Genomic DNA, 15,372 nt, shown 5'->3' with positions numbered 1-15,372 from the left:
CATTCCTAAATTTAACTTATTCTTTTTCTCTATAACACAGCTTGAAACGGACGTATTTAACTTATATAAATCTGGCAGTCCACAATGTAAAAAGTCTTTGAAAAACAGAAACAGCAGCACTGTTCATTTAATTTCTACTGAGTACAAAAAAATTATTGTTGTTGTTGTTGTTGTTGCTGTTGTTGTTTTGAAGATAACCCGGTCATTTTATGTAATATTTCTCCATTAGGTAAAGAAGAAACGAGGGCGGCCACCAGCTGGTATGATATTCTGTTTCACTGCTTGTTTATTTACTCATTGTTATTGTAATGCTGTAGGGTTGGATTCAGTCATGCACTGTAGTTACCTATTAAGGGTTGTAAATAGTAAGCCAGATAATGTGAGCTCTATGGTTTCGTTTCAAAACTTCGTCTGTAGTAAATAATTGTCTATTCTTTCCTATTGTATCCTATTCTATTCTGGGAGTAAAACTAAACACTCTCACTTTAGTGAGGTGTCCTTTAAAAGTTTCTAACGAAAATTTCCCCCGGCCAAGGAGCCATTTACCCTCTATTCTTCCTTACTTGAATGGTTGATGTTGGTTGTTTCCCGACATGAACTGACCGACAGAGATTTCGCTTTTTTCTGCAGTTAAACTCGCACCCAATCCACCTGAGTTGACAAAGCAAATGAAGAAGCTGATCAAGTACATTGTGAGATATGTGGACGAGTGAGTAGTACTTCCCAGCTCTTATTTCTCTTTACCTTTTTATAGCAAATTTAAGTGAGAAAGTTTCAAGAATTAAAGACTTGATCATCACTAGTAAAACGCCTTGACCCCCTTAACCAAGGGCGTTTCAACTGTTTTTTTATTTGGTTGTTTTGTAAAATAAATCATTTTACTCGAAGGAAGTTCCATTGGTTCACTCCCTTACGACTTTACGGCATGATTCGGAACAGTATCAGATCCTATCAGGACAAATCCGATTCACTGATGTGTTGCCGTCAGAGTTAGCGACACCCGGCACTAACGACATGCACGCTGTGCGAGCCTGTTTCCTCATTTTATGTTGTTTGTTCCTCCTCAGTTCAACCACGCGCAACTTGGCTGAAATCTTCATGGTTCTTCCCACGCGGAAAGAATTACCAGACTACTATCAGATTATCAAGCATCCTGTGGACATTAGAAAGATTCGGGTAATGGTTTTATACTCCTCCTACGTGGCAGTAAATTGTTATTCTAGTACTCTTTCTGTCATTTCTGATTTGAATCGGACCTGTTATTCCCAATGTTTACGTTCGCAGCTTTATCACTGACCTTGCAAAAGTGACGTGCTTAGGAAAAGAGGTTGTGATACATTTGTGATCAACATGAAACTGTTCTTAAGACAAGAGGGCGTGTTCCAAAAAGCAGTTTAACATTTCTGTCTTTAGCAGAGTTTTTGTCTAGTCAACATTTAGTACAGCTATACATGTAGGTGGTTGGCACGTAAAATGACACGTAAGAGACGTGGTGCAGTGGACTTTGCCCTGCTGCATTTGATGTTTGTTTACCCACACGAACAGTTAAAGTTAGGTCTAACTCTAACAACGTAACATATTCCAGCTCTTTTCTCCATTAGGGTGAAACATCTTGAAGTAATAATTACATAGAGAGTGTGAGTGACGCTTTTTTCATGTTCTGTTACAGGAGAGAATCAACTCGCACAAGTACCGCACCTTGGATGACCTGGAAGAAGATTTCACTCTCATGTGCAAGAATGCGCAGACATACAACATTGAGGGATCCATTGTAGGTTTTGTTCTGTACTATAAGGGACCATAAGGGAGGCTACAGTCTTTAATTGTTCTTGTGAAACTCATTGAAATAAAGTGTCATTCATCTTTGAATTTTCTTTAAGAAGTGAACTTTCGTCTATATTTGAAAAACCTACTTAGATGATAGGAAGCTCAACAATAATAGTTTGATTTGTACAACAGTATTCGGCAAATGACCGAAATAGATGGAAGTGAGGTGATTGACTAAAATAGTAAAACTCTTAAGTAAAATTAGCATAGTAAAATTTAGAGCGAGAGATCCTACAATAGGCCCTTTGCAGCTAAGCCATCACGTGACCTATTTTTCATAACATTATGGGCTATAACTTAACGAATGCCAGAAATGGAAAAAGCATGTCGAAAATATCAAAATGGCCAAGTTTGAGGCCCCCATCATCAGAGAATGAGATTTTATGATGGTCTGAATTTTTGAAAGAATAAGAAGATTTGTATGCAAGACCTTGCTCTCCAGCAACATTTTCATACGAATCCTCTAAATTTTCCGAAAATTCAAACTATGGTATAAACTTACTCGTTTTTTCCTGGGGCCTCAAACTTGGCCATTTTGGTGTTTTCGATGCGCTCTTTCCATTTCTGGCATTCTTTTAGTTATAGCCCATAATACAAAATTTTTTTAGGAAAAATTTGGTCACGTGACCCCAGCTGCAAAGGGCCTATTGTTGTTTCATAAGTTGACCGACGATTTCTTGTCAATTTTTAGTTTTAAAAGGCATGTATACTGATAAGGAATTCTTTATATGACTACTTAGTTGAATTAGAGGGTAAATTGTCTTTCTTTTTATTATTAGATTTATGAAGATTCCATCAAGCTTCAGGTAAGCTAAGACTTGTTGATCTTTCCTGTAATTATTTATACCGTCCCAGTTAACCTTCGTGGGTTGTGTTGAAACGGAAATATTTTGACGGACAAGAGGCGAAAGAAAATTAGGAAAATGGATGGTCTCTCTTGTTTCGAGTTTCACTTTCGATAGAAAGTTCCCTTCTTTCTTATTTCTTAAATAAACACCCACTTTCCAGTCCCAGAAACAATTGAAAGTTTAATGTTAAAAGATTTATTCCTCAAACAGTTGTCTTGAATTAACCCAACGAACGTTTCTTTCACAGTCCATTTTCACGCATGCTCGACAAAGGATTCAGGCTGGCGAGGAGTTACAGTCGGCTCAGTCGGCTATACCGGAACCGGAAGTGGAAAGTGAAAAAGAAGCTAGCGATGGAGAGGACGAGGACGATGACAACGTTGACACTGTAAGAAAAGCTTCCTAAAAGGAGCCATGTTACGCCATTTTGACGTTATGTTTTACGATCCCCAGAATTGCCTTTAGATCGATGAAAATCTTTAAATACAGTAAACACCCAGGTTCAAAAACCTAAAATTTAAGAACCTGTTTGGCTAAAATTTCCCACTTTAGCACCCGTCGCATAGGACCATTCTAGGCTAAAATCTCAATACAGGTTCTTATTTTCAAAATGTAGAGTTTTTCAAATATAGTACAGTACATCACACGCGACACAAAAAAGGTAACAAAAAACTAGCAAGAATACTGGCAGTGTTATTCAATATAAAGGCCACACCTGTACCCATGAGTACAAGTTAAAGGATAGCAGCGCTTTTTTCAAACTTCAGTTGTAAAACACAGATAATTCGTTACATTACGCAAGTGTCCCAAGAACGTTTGTCCACGATTGTAGGTTCTTATGTGCGGGTTTTTACTGTAATAAGTAACAGAAGTAGAAAAGCATCAGAGGAGTAACAATAAACTAAAAAGGAACTAGGATGGCTTAGATTGAGAAAGATTGAGAAGGATTTCATTTGGTAATTTTTCTTTTAGGAAGGCGACGGTGAAGAAGGAGAGTCAGTAGGATCAGACATGGAAGGTCAGAATCTGAAAAAATCTCCTGACTTACTTTCATTGCATGTCCTTTAATTTAGCCTGAAATAATTTGTTTCAAAATCAATTCAATTTTTCCTGAGATGATACACGTTCGTCGTGATAGTGCATGACTATTTTTATATCTGTCCCAAACTTGAAATCTCAATTCTCTTTACTCAGTCTTATATATTTCTTTCATTAGTAGTTCTGAAAATTTCAGATATGTCCAGGATTGAATGCTAATGAGATTCAAATTACTTATGAGAAGCATCACAAAGTGTCCTCAGTGGTAAAAAGTCACCAAAACACACAATTCTGTCCAATATGAAGTAATAAAATGTCAAATAACCTTGCCAAATAAGAAGTACTAATTTGGTAATGCATCACAATAGTCTCTTAGTGGATGATTTTCTTTATTCTTTCCACACCTGTGTGCTTGATAATATATCGATATTGTAAGGAGAAATTCCTCTTTAAGCTCTGTCCGAGTTACAGTGAGGGTTGAGACTAATGCAGTGTCCATATTTTGATTTCTTAGCTGGAAGCAGTCAGTCTTCTCTGAAGATGCGTATTAAACTCGGCAAGCAATCAGTGGAAAAGGCGAAAATTGAGCTTGGAGGAGCTGTAAGTTGAAATTTGATTCTATTTTCATTTATGAAAGCAAACTGCCCCCCCGCTCAGATCTCTTGTTCATTTAACGTGAGAGTTGAGCCTCCTCACCAGCCTCTCTGTAGGTCACTCTGGATCCGTATTGTTCACGGAAACCGTCCGTTAGACTTACAGATCTGGAAGTCGGCGTTTGAGTGCTGACCAGAGTCTTGGCGTTGTGTTCTTTGGCAAAACACGTAACTCTGAGACTCTACTTTCTCCACCTAGGTGTACAAATGGTTAGCGACAAATTTTTAGGGCGTCACCTGCTATAGGTTAGCTTCCCCTCCTGGAGGCGTCCCCTGTATCATTCTAAGTTAATTCTTGCTACGGAAATCAGAGTTCGGCACTTGCACCAAATTGCTACCAGGAGTAGAGCTCAATGTTATTTAATTTAAATTTAATGCTCCCTCACCTTCTCAGATACACATCTTAAATCTTTTATTAAAATCAGCGTAACAAACCATATTTTTCGATTCGGCGCAAATGGCCATAATGTCCATAGTGGTACCAATGGCTAAGAACTCACTTTCGCGCACTGTATTCAACAGGTTTTGTGTGTTTACCTCGCACTTCCAAACTTTTACCAGCAAAATACATTTGTACTTGTACTGAATCCAGTCTCAACTCTTCTCAGAGCAAAGATTATCATAAAACACCTTCATCAAAGCATATTTTTCCAGCTTAACAACACTCCCTAGTACAACATGCTGGTTTTGATTCCTTTTCTAACATCTTTGAACCAATTCACCCCAGTTTCCGCTCTGATGTAAAACAGAGTAGGTCGTGCTGGATTGCAGATATTTCATTCCTTCCGTGCCCCAGCTTCTGCGTCACAATTTCAACCTTGGTTCTTCTTTTTGTTTTGTGCTTTCTCCGCAATACCCCAAATGGAATTTGTCGAGAAGAAAACTAGTCTAAAATCCGCGCCTTTTCGTGTTTCACTAACTTTAGCAGAAGAAAAAGCGTCGCGGACGCCCGCCCCGAATCCGACAGGAACCGAGCGATAACGAAGCTGACTCGTACCCGCCTTCGGAGAAAGGTTACAGCAGTGAAGGGGTGAGTGCATTGTTTTGTGTTGCCTATTTAAAACAAAACATCATTCGTTACTTTATCTGTAGTCTCCTTTGCAGCCGTTGTTTGGATCGTCACGCAACGTCACGTGGAAGAGCGTTGCGTGACGGTCCAAGTGATGCCTGCGAATGAGTCTATTTTAGCTTTTGCTGGCACCCATCTTGGATCGATTTCCACCGCTCTTTCTTGCCCGTCCCACCCTAGCCTATGTTCCTCGTGACAGAAGGCTCACTTCTTATATTATAACGGAGATTGAGCCTGACTCTAATTTTTTGTCGAAACTTTCCCGCGGTGGTGCGCCGTCTGGTGATGAGATGCAAAGAAGCCCCGAAGGAAAGATTGAATGTAACCCTTTGCAATCAGTTGGTTTGTTTTTTACCGTAGTTTTGAATACTCTTGTAGATACTTAGCTGTGAGGTGATAGCATGATCGCCTCTATAAATGAAAAAAAGTTTGACGTTTTCTCGTTACTTGGCTGTTAAAGTCTGCAGTAAAGTTTAGACTTATAGATAAAAATAAATTAGTAACTGATTCTCTGATTTGCATCGAAGCCGTTAGTCCCTAGCCTGCGAGTAGGCTCACCTTTGAGTCACGCGCGCGAGCGACGAAGAGCAAAGCGATCAGGCGGAAAGGAGTCTGGTGAAGAGGCCAAAACTTTCTCGTCTCGCGGCTACGCCGCTCGAAAAAATCGCAACCTGGAGAGGTTTTCATGCGCGGCAGACATACAACACAGCTTGGAAAGCTCTGAAAGAGATGTTTCCTCTGTACACTAACTCTAGCATTTCTGTTTTTCTGATCTCGCTTCGTTCCTAATATTTTACAGGAGACCTCTGATCGAGAAGAGTTCGCGGGCCCATCACAGGAGGCGGCAGCCTCGCCTTCACAGAGAAAACGACAATGAGAGGACAAAGTGTCACACGGATGCCTTCCCACTAGGCTGCATTGTTTTTTTTTTCCTAAACTTTCGTTGTTCTTGTTACTGGGTAAAACAATTAAAATTTGTAGTAAGAGTGAACTTAAATGTTAATTCCTAGAGATGACTTTGTTGTGATGGATGGTCTTGTGCGAATATAAAGCCTGTAACAGCTCTCAGAAATGTTTGATGACTAAACTAGAGTCTGAAACTTCAAACGAAAAAAAGACTAAATTTACCGAAGATTTAGAAAAAAAAAAACACGTGTACAACTAAAAGAAGTTGCATTGTGAGATTCAATTTTGTTTTCTTCCTCTTTTTCTCTGTGAGATAGGGTGGAGGCTCTGTGAAACCCAAGTTAATATTTGTCCCAGAACAAATTTTCAGCTTAATGTATTCGAGTTGTTGGTGCAGCATCTTAGTCAGCGTCCACACTACACCAGAGAAATTTGAAAACGCAGCTACGGTTAGGCCTACCGTCCACACTAATCCGCCACGAAAACGGAGCTTTTCGAAAGCGCTTTTCAGTTCGGAGGAATTTGAAAACGCCGACTTTTCGTTTTCGTGTGGACGGAAAACATTTTGGAAACGGAACTATTCGAAAACGATGGCGTCGTGAAATTCAGGTGATTTCCCTGACCGAGTTTTCCTCAAACGCAAATCCGAAATGACCGAGGAGCGTTGCGTTTTCAAATTCCTCCAGCGTAGTGTGGACTGGGCCTTGTAACGTGTAGCTTGCGCACAGAGCTTCCAGTTTCCTACTCCACCCCGCGTGGGTGAAATGTGACGTACCATGGTTGGTTGAACTAATGTTGACTTATGTTGTAGAGTAGTGTGCGAACATTTAGGCGGCTTGGGGCTCGGCTTTTTTGTTGATGTTTTCATTACTCTGGCGTGTGTTACTTGAACTGTTCCTTTTGTTAAAGGTGAAACAAACAACTGTGGTGAAACAGAAAAAAGGAATAGCTAGGTCTTTTTGTCATTCTGCTGTAAAGTAAGATTTTCTGTTGCTTGTTGTTAGTCGTATAGTTTCGACACGAGGACAAGGCTGTTATTTTCAAGTTTCGTTTGTGTGTTCTTGAGGGATGAATCATTTGACTTTTGAGGTGGGAGGGTTGATTTGGTATAAGCATGGATTGTTTTAACTCTTATCATGCTCTAGGAATTTTTTTCTCGGGGCGTGCGTATGTATCCGTCTAACAGGCTTTTTTTGGGCTCGCTGAACGTCTGTGATTTTTTTTGGCAGTAGTCGTGTACGTGAATGTTTTTGCTCCTACAAGTATACCTGCAGGAGGTTGTTTTCAAAAGTCATCCACCCCCACCCCTTCAAAAGTCAATTTGTCCACCACTTACAACAATGGTTGTTTTTATGAGTAAACCCTTAAAGTGCATGGTCTTTTTCCGTTTGAACAGACTCGTACCGTTACGTGCTTTGTATGTTATTTAGTTTATAAATACCCTTTGTAAATGTAGTTTTGGGTGATTCTAGTGTATATATTTCGTGTGTAGTTAGCTATCTGTTGTAGCATGTAATTAAATTCGAACGTATATATTCTAGTAAGTTGTTTTTTCTTTCCTTTTGCCATTTATGTTACTGATGTAACTTTAGTAATACGTTAGACAGCGAGAATTGTAATTACAGATTCTTTGAAATAAAGTTCTAGATGTAAAGCGTCCGTTTGTAGAGACAAGTTTAAGCAAGATGGAAATGTGATCAAAGCCAATTCTGTTTTGAAAGGCGGACTTTTGACCTCTGCTCGCCTGTGCTTGCCTTGCTGTTGAAAGGCAGGTCTGTGTTTCCTTCTCAGGTAGCAAAGCAGAATTTTGCACTGGGCCGTCACGGTGACCGGAAACGAAAAAGATCCTTAGATAATTGACTTATGGCCGGACTGTTCGTTCCGCAAACGGAACGCATGTAAACGGAGAAAAGTGTTAGTTTTTATTTTCGGGGGAAGGGAAGAAGAAAAGAAAAACAGTCTTTTACCAGTAACTCAGGACCCCTGTGTTTCGGCTGGGATTCTTGTGGTGGTGATTCCATGGGTCCACAACTCCCATAATACTTTCAAACAATCTTACATGGCTCAAAAAGATAACTCCAGATATGGGTGTAGTACTCCAGGTAAGGTCGGTACAGCAAATTACGCACCCACCCCACCTATTTCTATTTTGAGACGCTTGCTGGGCGCGGGCTGTCACCAATCAGACAACATGCTTTGATTGACAAGGCTAACTCGGGTTACGGTTGTCAAAACTGCGCGTAGATAAATTATTTCTCGCCGTGCGAAAGCATTTCACTTGACATAGTTCAGAGAGCAGAAATGTTCACAACTGTTGTTAGTGCGAATGTTGGTCCCGGTGTTGTCCTTGGCGTAATTTGGGCGCTTAGTTTTGTATTGCCTTCACAAGCCCAAGGGATCTGTGAACCACTCACTATCCCGCTCTGCCAGGGTCTTGAGTACAATCACACACTATTCCCAAACATGTTGAATCATACATCACAACAAGAAGCTGCTCTTGAGGTGCACCAGTTTACTGCTTTGGTTAAAGTGGGTTGTTCGAGAGATTTGGCGTTTTTTATTTGTTCCGTGCACGCTCCATACTGCTCGGTGTCGACGAATTTGACGTTTCCAGTTCCGCCCTGCCGTTTTCTTTGTAACAGGGCTAAACAAGGCTGTGAAGTGCTGATGAAACGTTTCGGCTTCGCATGGCCAGACAGTTTAAGGTGCGATAGATTTCCAAAGCTGGGTGAAGAGATTTGCGTGGATGTTGATAAGACAGGCAAGACCGTCACGGTCCAGCTGCCGACAGTCGAAAGAGTCAAAAGAGGTAAGGCCCTGCTTGAACTTGTGAACTTACATTCGTATGTTAACATTGTATTACTTGCGAACGCAAATAGTTTTTCAGGCAAAAACATGCTATATGTTTAAATTAACTTCCTCCTGTTAAGAGGATATTTTTCTTACACTCTTTCTGTAAACCACCAATTCCTTCCATTTGTTTGCGTGACACGATGAGGAAAATGAAGGCAATGCGGAAAAACAGGATTCTTTTTTCTGAAGAGCAGTGCAAAAATTCTTTTGACTCGGTGTTTCCCTCAGAAAAATCAGGTTCCTTTGAGTATTTCAGCTGGATGAAGGGAATAACGGACATTTTAAATTTCAAAGACAGAAATAGTGAATTAAACGAGCGTGACTCTGTTATTAAACTAGCGTTACTTGCAGATCTGTTTTAGTCGTGCCTGGATATGAACCACGACTTCGATGAACTTATTTGATGGTTTTAAACTTGGAAAATATTTGTTATTTCGTTTCCAAGTTGTAGTGCTGGAACGAGTTGACTCCATCACTCATTCCTCCTTCACATATTGGAAATCCGGGAAGAACTCCCATATGAAAAGGCAAGGATGCTCGTGGGAAAATTTGACTCCTAAGGGAGAATAATGTGGACGTTGCTTGAGCTTCATTAGACCCCTAAAAAATACCACTTAAAACGGAATAGGTTCGATTACTAGCCACTGTTCAAGAAAGGATCCGGCGCGTACTTCAGACCCGACTCGCGTACTCGAGAGATCAGCGGAAATCAAGCCTGAAAACAGAAATTAAATGAGAGCGTTTCTTTTATTATTATTTCTTCGAGTGCACCCTGAAGGATACTTTGACAGCTAAAAATAGTGACGTTTCGTCATCAACACCTTAAGTGAGACCAGAATCCTTAATTTACATCTCCGACCTTTTCATAGAGTAGTTCCCCCGGGCTTTGAACATCAGCCGTCTAAGGCCCGGTTCATACGTCGCATTTCTGCCGTGTCGAATTCAATTCAACGAATTAAATTCGACAGAAATTCGACGTCTGAATCGGCTGCCGCATTTCTGCCGCACGTTCGATTGGTCTTGTCGCATTATCCGACAGAAATGCGACACCGATTCAGACGTCGAATTTCTGCCGTGTCGAATCTAATGCATACATTATCTTAATGTATTGAGCATGCGTAAATGTGTTCCCGCCAAAGAAAAAGAAGAAACTTGGCCATTCTCGACCCAATGCAACCTGAGCATATTGCAACACATACTGCTGCGTTGTCAGCCTTCTCCTTCTCGTTCCATTGGCGGACAATTTTTAGCAAAATTAAAGTCCTTCGTCGCTCAGTCCTTTCGTCCACCATATTGAATACTCCACGTTTAAAACATTTTCCGCTGGCCGACATACCCGACGGTATAAATTCTGAATTAAGTGCGACACAAGTGCGACGTATGAATCCACAGTCGCATTTCTGCCGCACTTAATTGAATTGACAGAAATGCGGCAGAAATGCGACTGGATTCATACGTCGCACTTGTGTCGCACTTAATGCAGAATTTATACTGTCGGGTATGTCGGCCAGCGGAAAATGTTTTAAACGTAGCGTATTCAGAATGGCGGACGAATATACTGAACGACGAAGGACTTTAATTTTGCGAAGAATTGTCCGCCAATGGAACGAGAAGGAGAAGGCTGACAACGGAGCAGTATGTAGTTCGTATAGCAGTATGTGTTGCAATATGTTCAGGTTGCATTGGGTCGAGAATGGCCAAGTTTCTTCTTTTTCTTTGGCGGGAAAACATTTGCGCATGCTCAATACATTAACATAATGTATGCATTAGATTCAACACGGCAGAAATTCGACTTCTGAATCGGTGTCGCATTTCTGTCGGATAATGCGACAAGACCAGTCGAACGTGCGGCAGAAATGCGGCAGTCGATTCAGACGTCGAATTTCTGTCGAATTTAATTCGTTGGATTGAATTGGACACGGCAGAAATGCGACGTATGAACCGGGCCTAACTCTAAGGCCGTTTTACAGTTGCTTGCAGCGTGTCAAATTAGTTATTTTAGAGAGATAGAGGTCGAAGGCATAACGATTTTTTCATTGTAAGGAAAATACTTATGTTTCTTCTTTAGCGATTCGATTCAGGGAAAGTCTCCGTGCTTTTCCTTCACAAACATACGTGAGTTCGAAAGCAATCGATATAAACGAATGATTAAAGTCTCCAGACGATTTTTTTTTAACACAAGAAACGGAAAGACAAACGCTACTTTTCGGTATATGGTTTCTTGACAGAGACAGAAAAAAACAATGAAGAAGGAAAGTAGATATATTCAGATGACACCACCAGGATTCGAACTCCCAACATCTCGCCAAGCGAGTAAGCGCTTTACATACTGCGCTACGTGCAGTAGGCTCAAGTGCCCCATAACACCCTTTCATAATTTATTTTCCAAGTTCAGTGGCTCACAGCCACTTTGATTTATCTTGACTTTGAACGCTTTGATGTTGTTGATCGTAACTCGACACTGCCCCGGAATCCTATCTCGACCGACCGTACCTCAAGCGGAGTTTCAGGTTTAATTTGATACTTGTTTTCTTTTTAAGGAAATTTATACTGTCCCTGATAATTTAGCGCTTATTTTATTTTGAGAATTAAAGAAAGGGCGTGAACTGAAAACAGATCATTTCTTAGCGATCATTTTCCGAAGGGTTCATGTTGGTGCCTTCAATAAACTTCTAGGAAACTCACAGGGGGCCCATACAAGCGGTGTCTGTTTGTATGTTCGAAATATAAAGAAATATATGAGATTATTGAAGAGTCTTAATATCGTGAACTTATATCGAGTAATGTCTATGTTAAAGCTCAAAATAAACGTTAACCTACCTCAGTTATTGAGTATTGTCGTTTCTGCGGCTGAAAATAGCGAATTTGAGCGATTTGGTGAGTTTTCCGTTCTTCTCTTATAACATGTAGTAACAGTCAACGCAAAACCCACCAGATAGCTCAAATTCGCTATTTTGAGCCGCAGAAACGACAATACACAACAACTGAGGTAGGTTTACGTTTATTTCGAGCTTTAACATAAACGTTGCTTGATATTCACGATATTAAGACCCTTCAATATTCCCATACATTTCTTTATATTTCGAACATACAAACAGACACGCCGCTTGTATGGGCCCCTTGTGGTGGACTGAAAAACGATCTTGTGCCCCTAGACATCAGTCAGGCCCCGTCCGCATCCCGCCGGAGAGATTTGAAAATGCAGTTGTATTCCTTCGGTTAGGTCTACCGTCCACTCTAATCTGGACTGAAAAGTCTGAAAATGGAGCTTTTCGACAACGCTCTTCAAACCGGAGGAATTTGAAAACGCCGCCTTCGCGTTTTGTCGTGGACGTAAAACATTTTGAAAACGGACGTTTCTCCGAAGTATAATGACGTCATGATGATCATGTGATTAACCCTAACCCTTAAGGTGCACTCAAGCTTTTCTACCGTCGGTTTTCAAATTTCTTCGGCGTAGTGTGGACGGAAAAAATTTGATGCGTTTTCGGAGTGAAAATTCCGTTTTCAAATTCCTGCGGCGTGGTATGGACGAGGCCTCAGAATCTTGCGTTGGAAAGAATCATGTTCGAGAGCTCCATGGACCTCTCGACCGGGAAATAACATTCTTATCTTTTGTAAAGCAATTACCTCTTTACTCGCGATATCACTGACCTGCGAGAACTCCCTCTTTTTTCTCAATGTTAGCATCCATGATGTTAGTCAAGAAGCCGCGCGAAAATCTCGTTCGTTCGTTGCTTCGTTTGTTCGATCGTTCGTTCCCTTCGCTCGTTCGTTGCTTCGTTTGTTCGATAGTTCGTTCCTTCGCTCGTTCTTGCTTCGTTTGTTCGAGCGTTCGTTCCTTCGTTCATTCGAGCGTTTATTCCTTCATCCTCCCCTTCGTTCGTTCCTTCTTTTGTTCCGGCATTCGTTTCTCTGATTGTTTATCGTCTGTTTATTTGTGTGTTAATTTGTTTATTTGTTTACCATACGATCTGCTTTGTTGCAGAAGACACAGATGTACTCCTTCTGTTCGCTAACCGGCGCGACATACGCCGTATCCACGTGGGTTCAGACCTTCTGGCACATGGGGAGTTGGTGACAAGCCAGATAGCAGCTGTAGCAATAGACTACGACTATGATACGGGATTTATTTACTGGACTGATGTTGTCTTGGGTAATATTCAGCGCACACTGTTCGATGGCACAAGAAAAATCGAAGTGGTGGTGAGAGGCCTGAAGTCTCCTGAAGGACTGGCTGTTGATTGGATTAATAAGAAGTTATATTGGACTGACGCAGGTGCAGATGTGATTGAAGTAGCTGAGTTTAATGGTCGACATAAGATGGCTTTGATTACAACAGGGCTTGGGAATCCGAGAGCCATTGTTGTTCATCCCATTACTGGGTAAGCGTAAGTCTTCTCTGTTGTCCTGTACGAGGAGTGTATTTCTGTTGGTTAATTGCCTCCCGAGACAGACGGAAGCCATCAACAACAGTGTATTCGTGTTGTGGTGTTAGTTGTTTGCCTTTTTAATCTTTTAAAGTAGTTTTCAATTGAGTGTCGCAAAACCAAAACCAATGTTATCACTCTAGCCAATCACAAAAGACAGACAATCCAATGAACCAATCAAAACTCAAAGTAAATACGCGTAGCTGACGAAAAGCGCGGGAAAACGTGCACGAGCAAGTGCTGATTGGTTTTGGTTATCATTCTGATTGGATGAAGAGTGGCGCGAGTTTTTCTATTAAAACCAATCGTGTAACGCAGCAATGCAAAACCAATTACTTTTCGACACAAGTGAAAACCGTGCAATAATTATGAATTATCGCAGCACCAAGAAACTACCAGTTTTCTAGGCAATCTTTTCGAGTTTTCAACAACAGTAAACTACATTAGAGTTTCACAATCGGTGATAAACCTAGTTGAATTTGTTTCTTCTCCTGCAGATACATGTTCTGGTCAGATTGGGGTGCCGCAGCCAAGATTGAAAAATGTGCAATGGACGGAGACAGTACCTCGCGACAAGTCCTCGTCAACCGAGACATCGTGTGGCCAAACGGACTAACAATAGACTATCAAGAAGAGCGGATCTGGTGGGTGGACGCTAGTCTGGGGACAGTCGAGTCCATGCTCTTGAACGGTCAAGATCGGAAGATTACCATACGCAACTGGGGTGTTCGCTACACCTTTGGCATCACTGTTTTCCAAGACTGGATCTACTTGACGAGACGTAGTCGAGGACGAAGGGTCGTTAAAATTAGAAAGAATGGTCGTGGAGGAATTGAGAGGATAGAGCGACACTTGTATGGACCGAGAGGGATTGTGGTTTATAACCGATTGAGGCAGCCTGGAGCGAAAGGTCAGTAATGGTATTCGGGGTGGGGGGAGTTGGGCAAGAGCTCTCCATATGTCACTTTCACATTGACGTTTTTGGTACCTTTAAAGGGGCTTAAGTCGTTTTGCGATTCTTGTTTTAGATTTGCTTTTCTATTGTGATACTAGCTTTTAGAGTGAGTTTTCAAAGTAAGCCGCGCTTGATCGCACAGTGTAAGTAAATACAGTGGAACTCCGTTAATCCGGTCATGAACGGGCGAAATTAATCTGGCCATATTGAAGTGGTTCTTTAAATAAGAAAATGACTGACTGAGCTTTTGTTCAGGCTAGAAGAAAGTGGCCTAATAACGCGGTGGCCGCAAGGCGAGATTCCACTGTACTGTCCATTGTTAACCAATCAGGGTAAAAAATACTCCTTTAGACGCCCCGGAAATATAAGTTCTGGTACCATGCCTGCCTGCCTTTTCTCCGCTAGGGATGGAAAGATGTTTTGCTTGTTTCTTTCGCGTTAACCAGGGGCGTTGTCTCCGGGCGTAATCCTTTTCATTTAGGAAGTCTGTCTATGGGTTCTGATGTTTGTTTGTTTATTTGTTTGTTTGTTTGTTTGTTTAGGAATTCCTCCATGCCTCCATTCCAGGCGTTTATTAACATTTATTAAATAACCGAAATACTACGTGCGCTCTCATTGGTCAATAGGTGTGTTTAGATGGGAATTTGTCAACACGGTTGTTACGTTTTAGATTTCCGCGTATTTCGGAGAATTATTCTATAAAAGCAGTAGAGCACTTTTTTCCGTGTTTACATAGCCTCATCTAAACACTCGTGGAGCTGGGACAATTCTCGAAAGTTATCGAATTCTCCCA

The 15,372-nt window shown here is 41.2% G+C and overlaps 2 protein-coding genes across 9 annotated transcripts in view; both read left to right on the top strand.

Annotated features, from left to right (window-relative positions):
* LOC110055659 (SWI/SNF-related matrix-associated actin-dependent regulator of chromatin subfamily A member 4-like) overlaps nt 1-7,998 on the top strand; it is a 36,794-nt gene extending 28,796 nt beyond the window's left edge. For 5 of the 7 annotated variants that reach the window (XM_089286181.1, XM_089286184.1, XM_089286179.1 and 2 more), the window contains 10 exons: nt 230-260; nt 631-709; nt 1,068-1,176; nt 1,670-1,771; nt 2,607-2,633; nt 2,923-3,063; nt 3,648-3,693; nt 4,228-4,313; nt 5,292-5,396; nt 6,235-7,998. In XM_089286181.1, coding sequence (XP_089142307.1) covers nt 230-260; nt 631-709; nt 1,068-1,176; nt 1,670-1,771; nt 2,607-2,633; nt 2,923-3,063; nt 3,648-3,693; nt 4,228-4,313; nt 5,292-5,396; nt 6,235-6,312 — 804 coding nt within the window. In that variant the 3' untranslated portion in view covers nt 6,313-7,998. The remainder of the gene's footprint in view (nt 1-229; nt 261-630; nt 710-1,067; nt 1,177-1,669; nt 1,772-2,606; nt 2,634-2,922; nt 3,064-3,647; nt 3,694-4,227; nt 4,314-5,291; nt 5,397-6,234) is intronic. The other 2 variants (XM_089286185.1, XM_089286183.1) reach the window with 1 other exon arrangement.
* A 92-nt stretch (nt 7,999-8,090) lies between these two features.
* The window catches only part of LOC110055679 (uncharacterized), a 32,410-nt gene continuing 25,128 nt past the window's right edge, over nt 8,091-15,372 (top strand). For both annotated transcript variants that reach the window (XM_089286178.1, XM_089286177.1), the window contains exons 1-3: nt 8,091-9,150; nt 13,183-13,579; nt 14,122-14,534. In XM_089286178.1, the coding sequence (XP_089142304.1) occupies nt 8,643-9,150; nt 13,183-13,579; nt 14,122-14,534 (1,318 nt within the window). In that variant the 5' untranslated portion in view covers nt 8,091-8,642. The remainder of the gene's footprint in view (nt 9,151-13,182; nt 13,580-14,121; nt 14,535-15,372) is intronic.

Source organism: Orbicella faveolata, unplaced genomic scaffold, assembly GCF_042242905.1.
Source record: "Orbicella faveolata isolate gen_17 unplaced genomic scaffold, um_ofav_v1 contig_14, whole genome shotgun sequence".
NCBI classification, from domain to species: domain Eukaryota; kingdom Metazoa; phylum Cnidaria; class Anthozoa; order Scleractinia; family Merulinidae; genus Orbicella; species Orbicella faveolata.
This window is presented reverse-complemented; position numbering and strand designations above follow the sequence as displayed.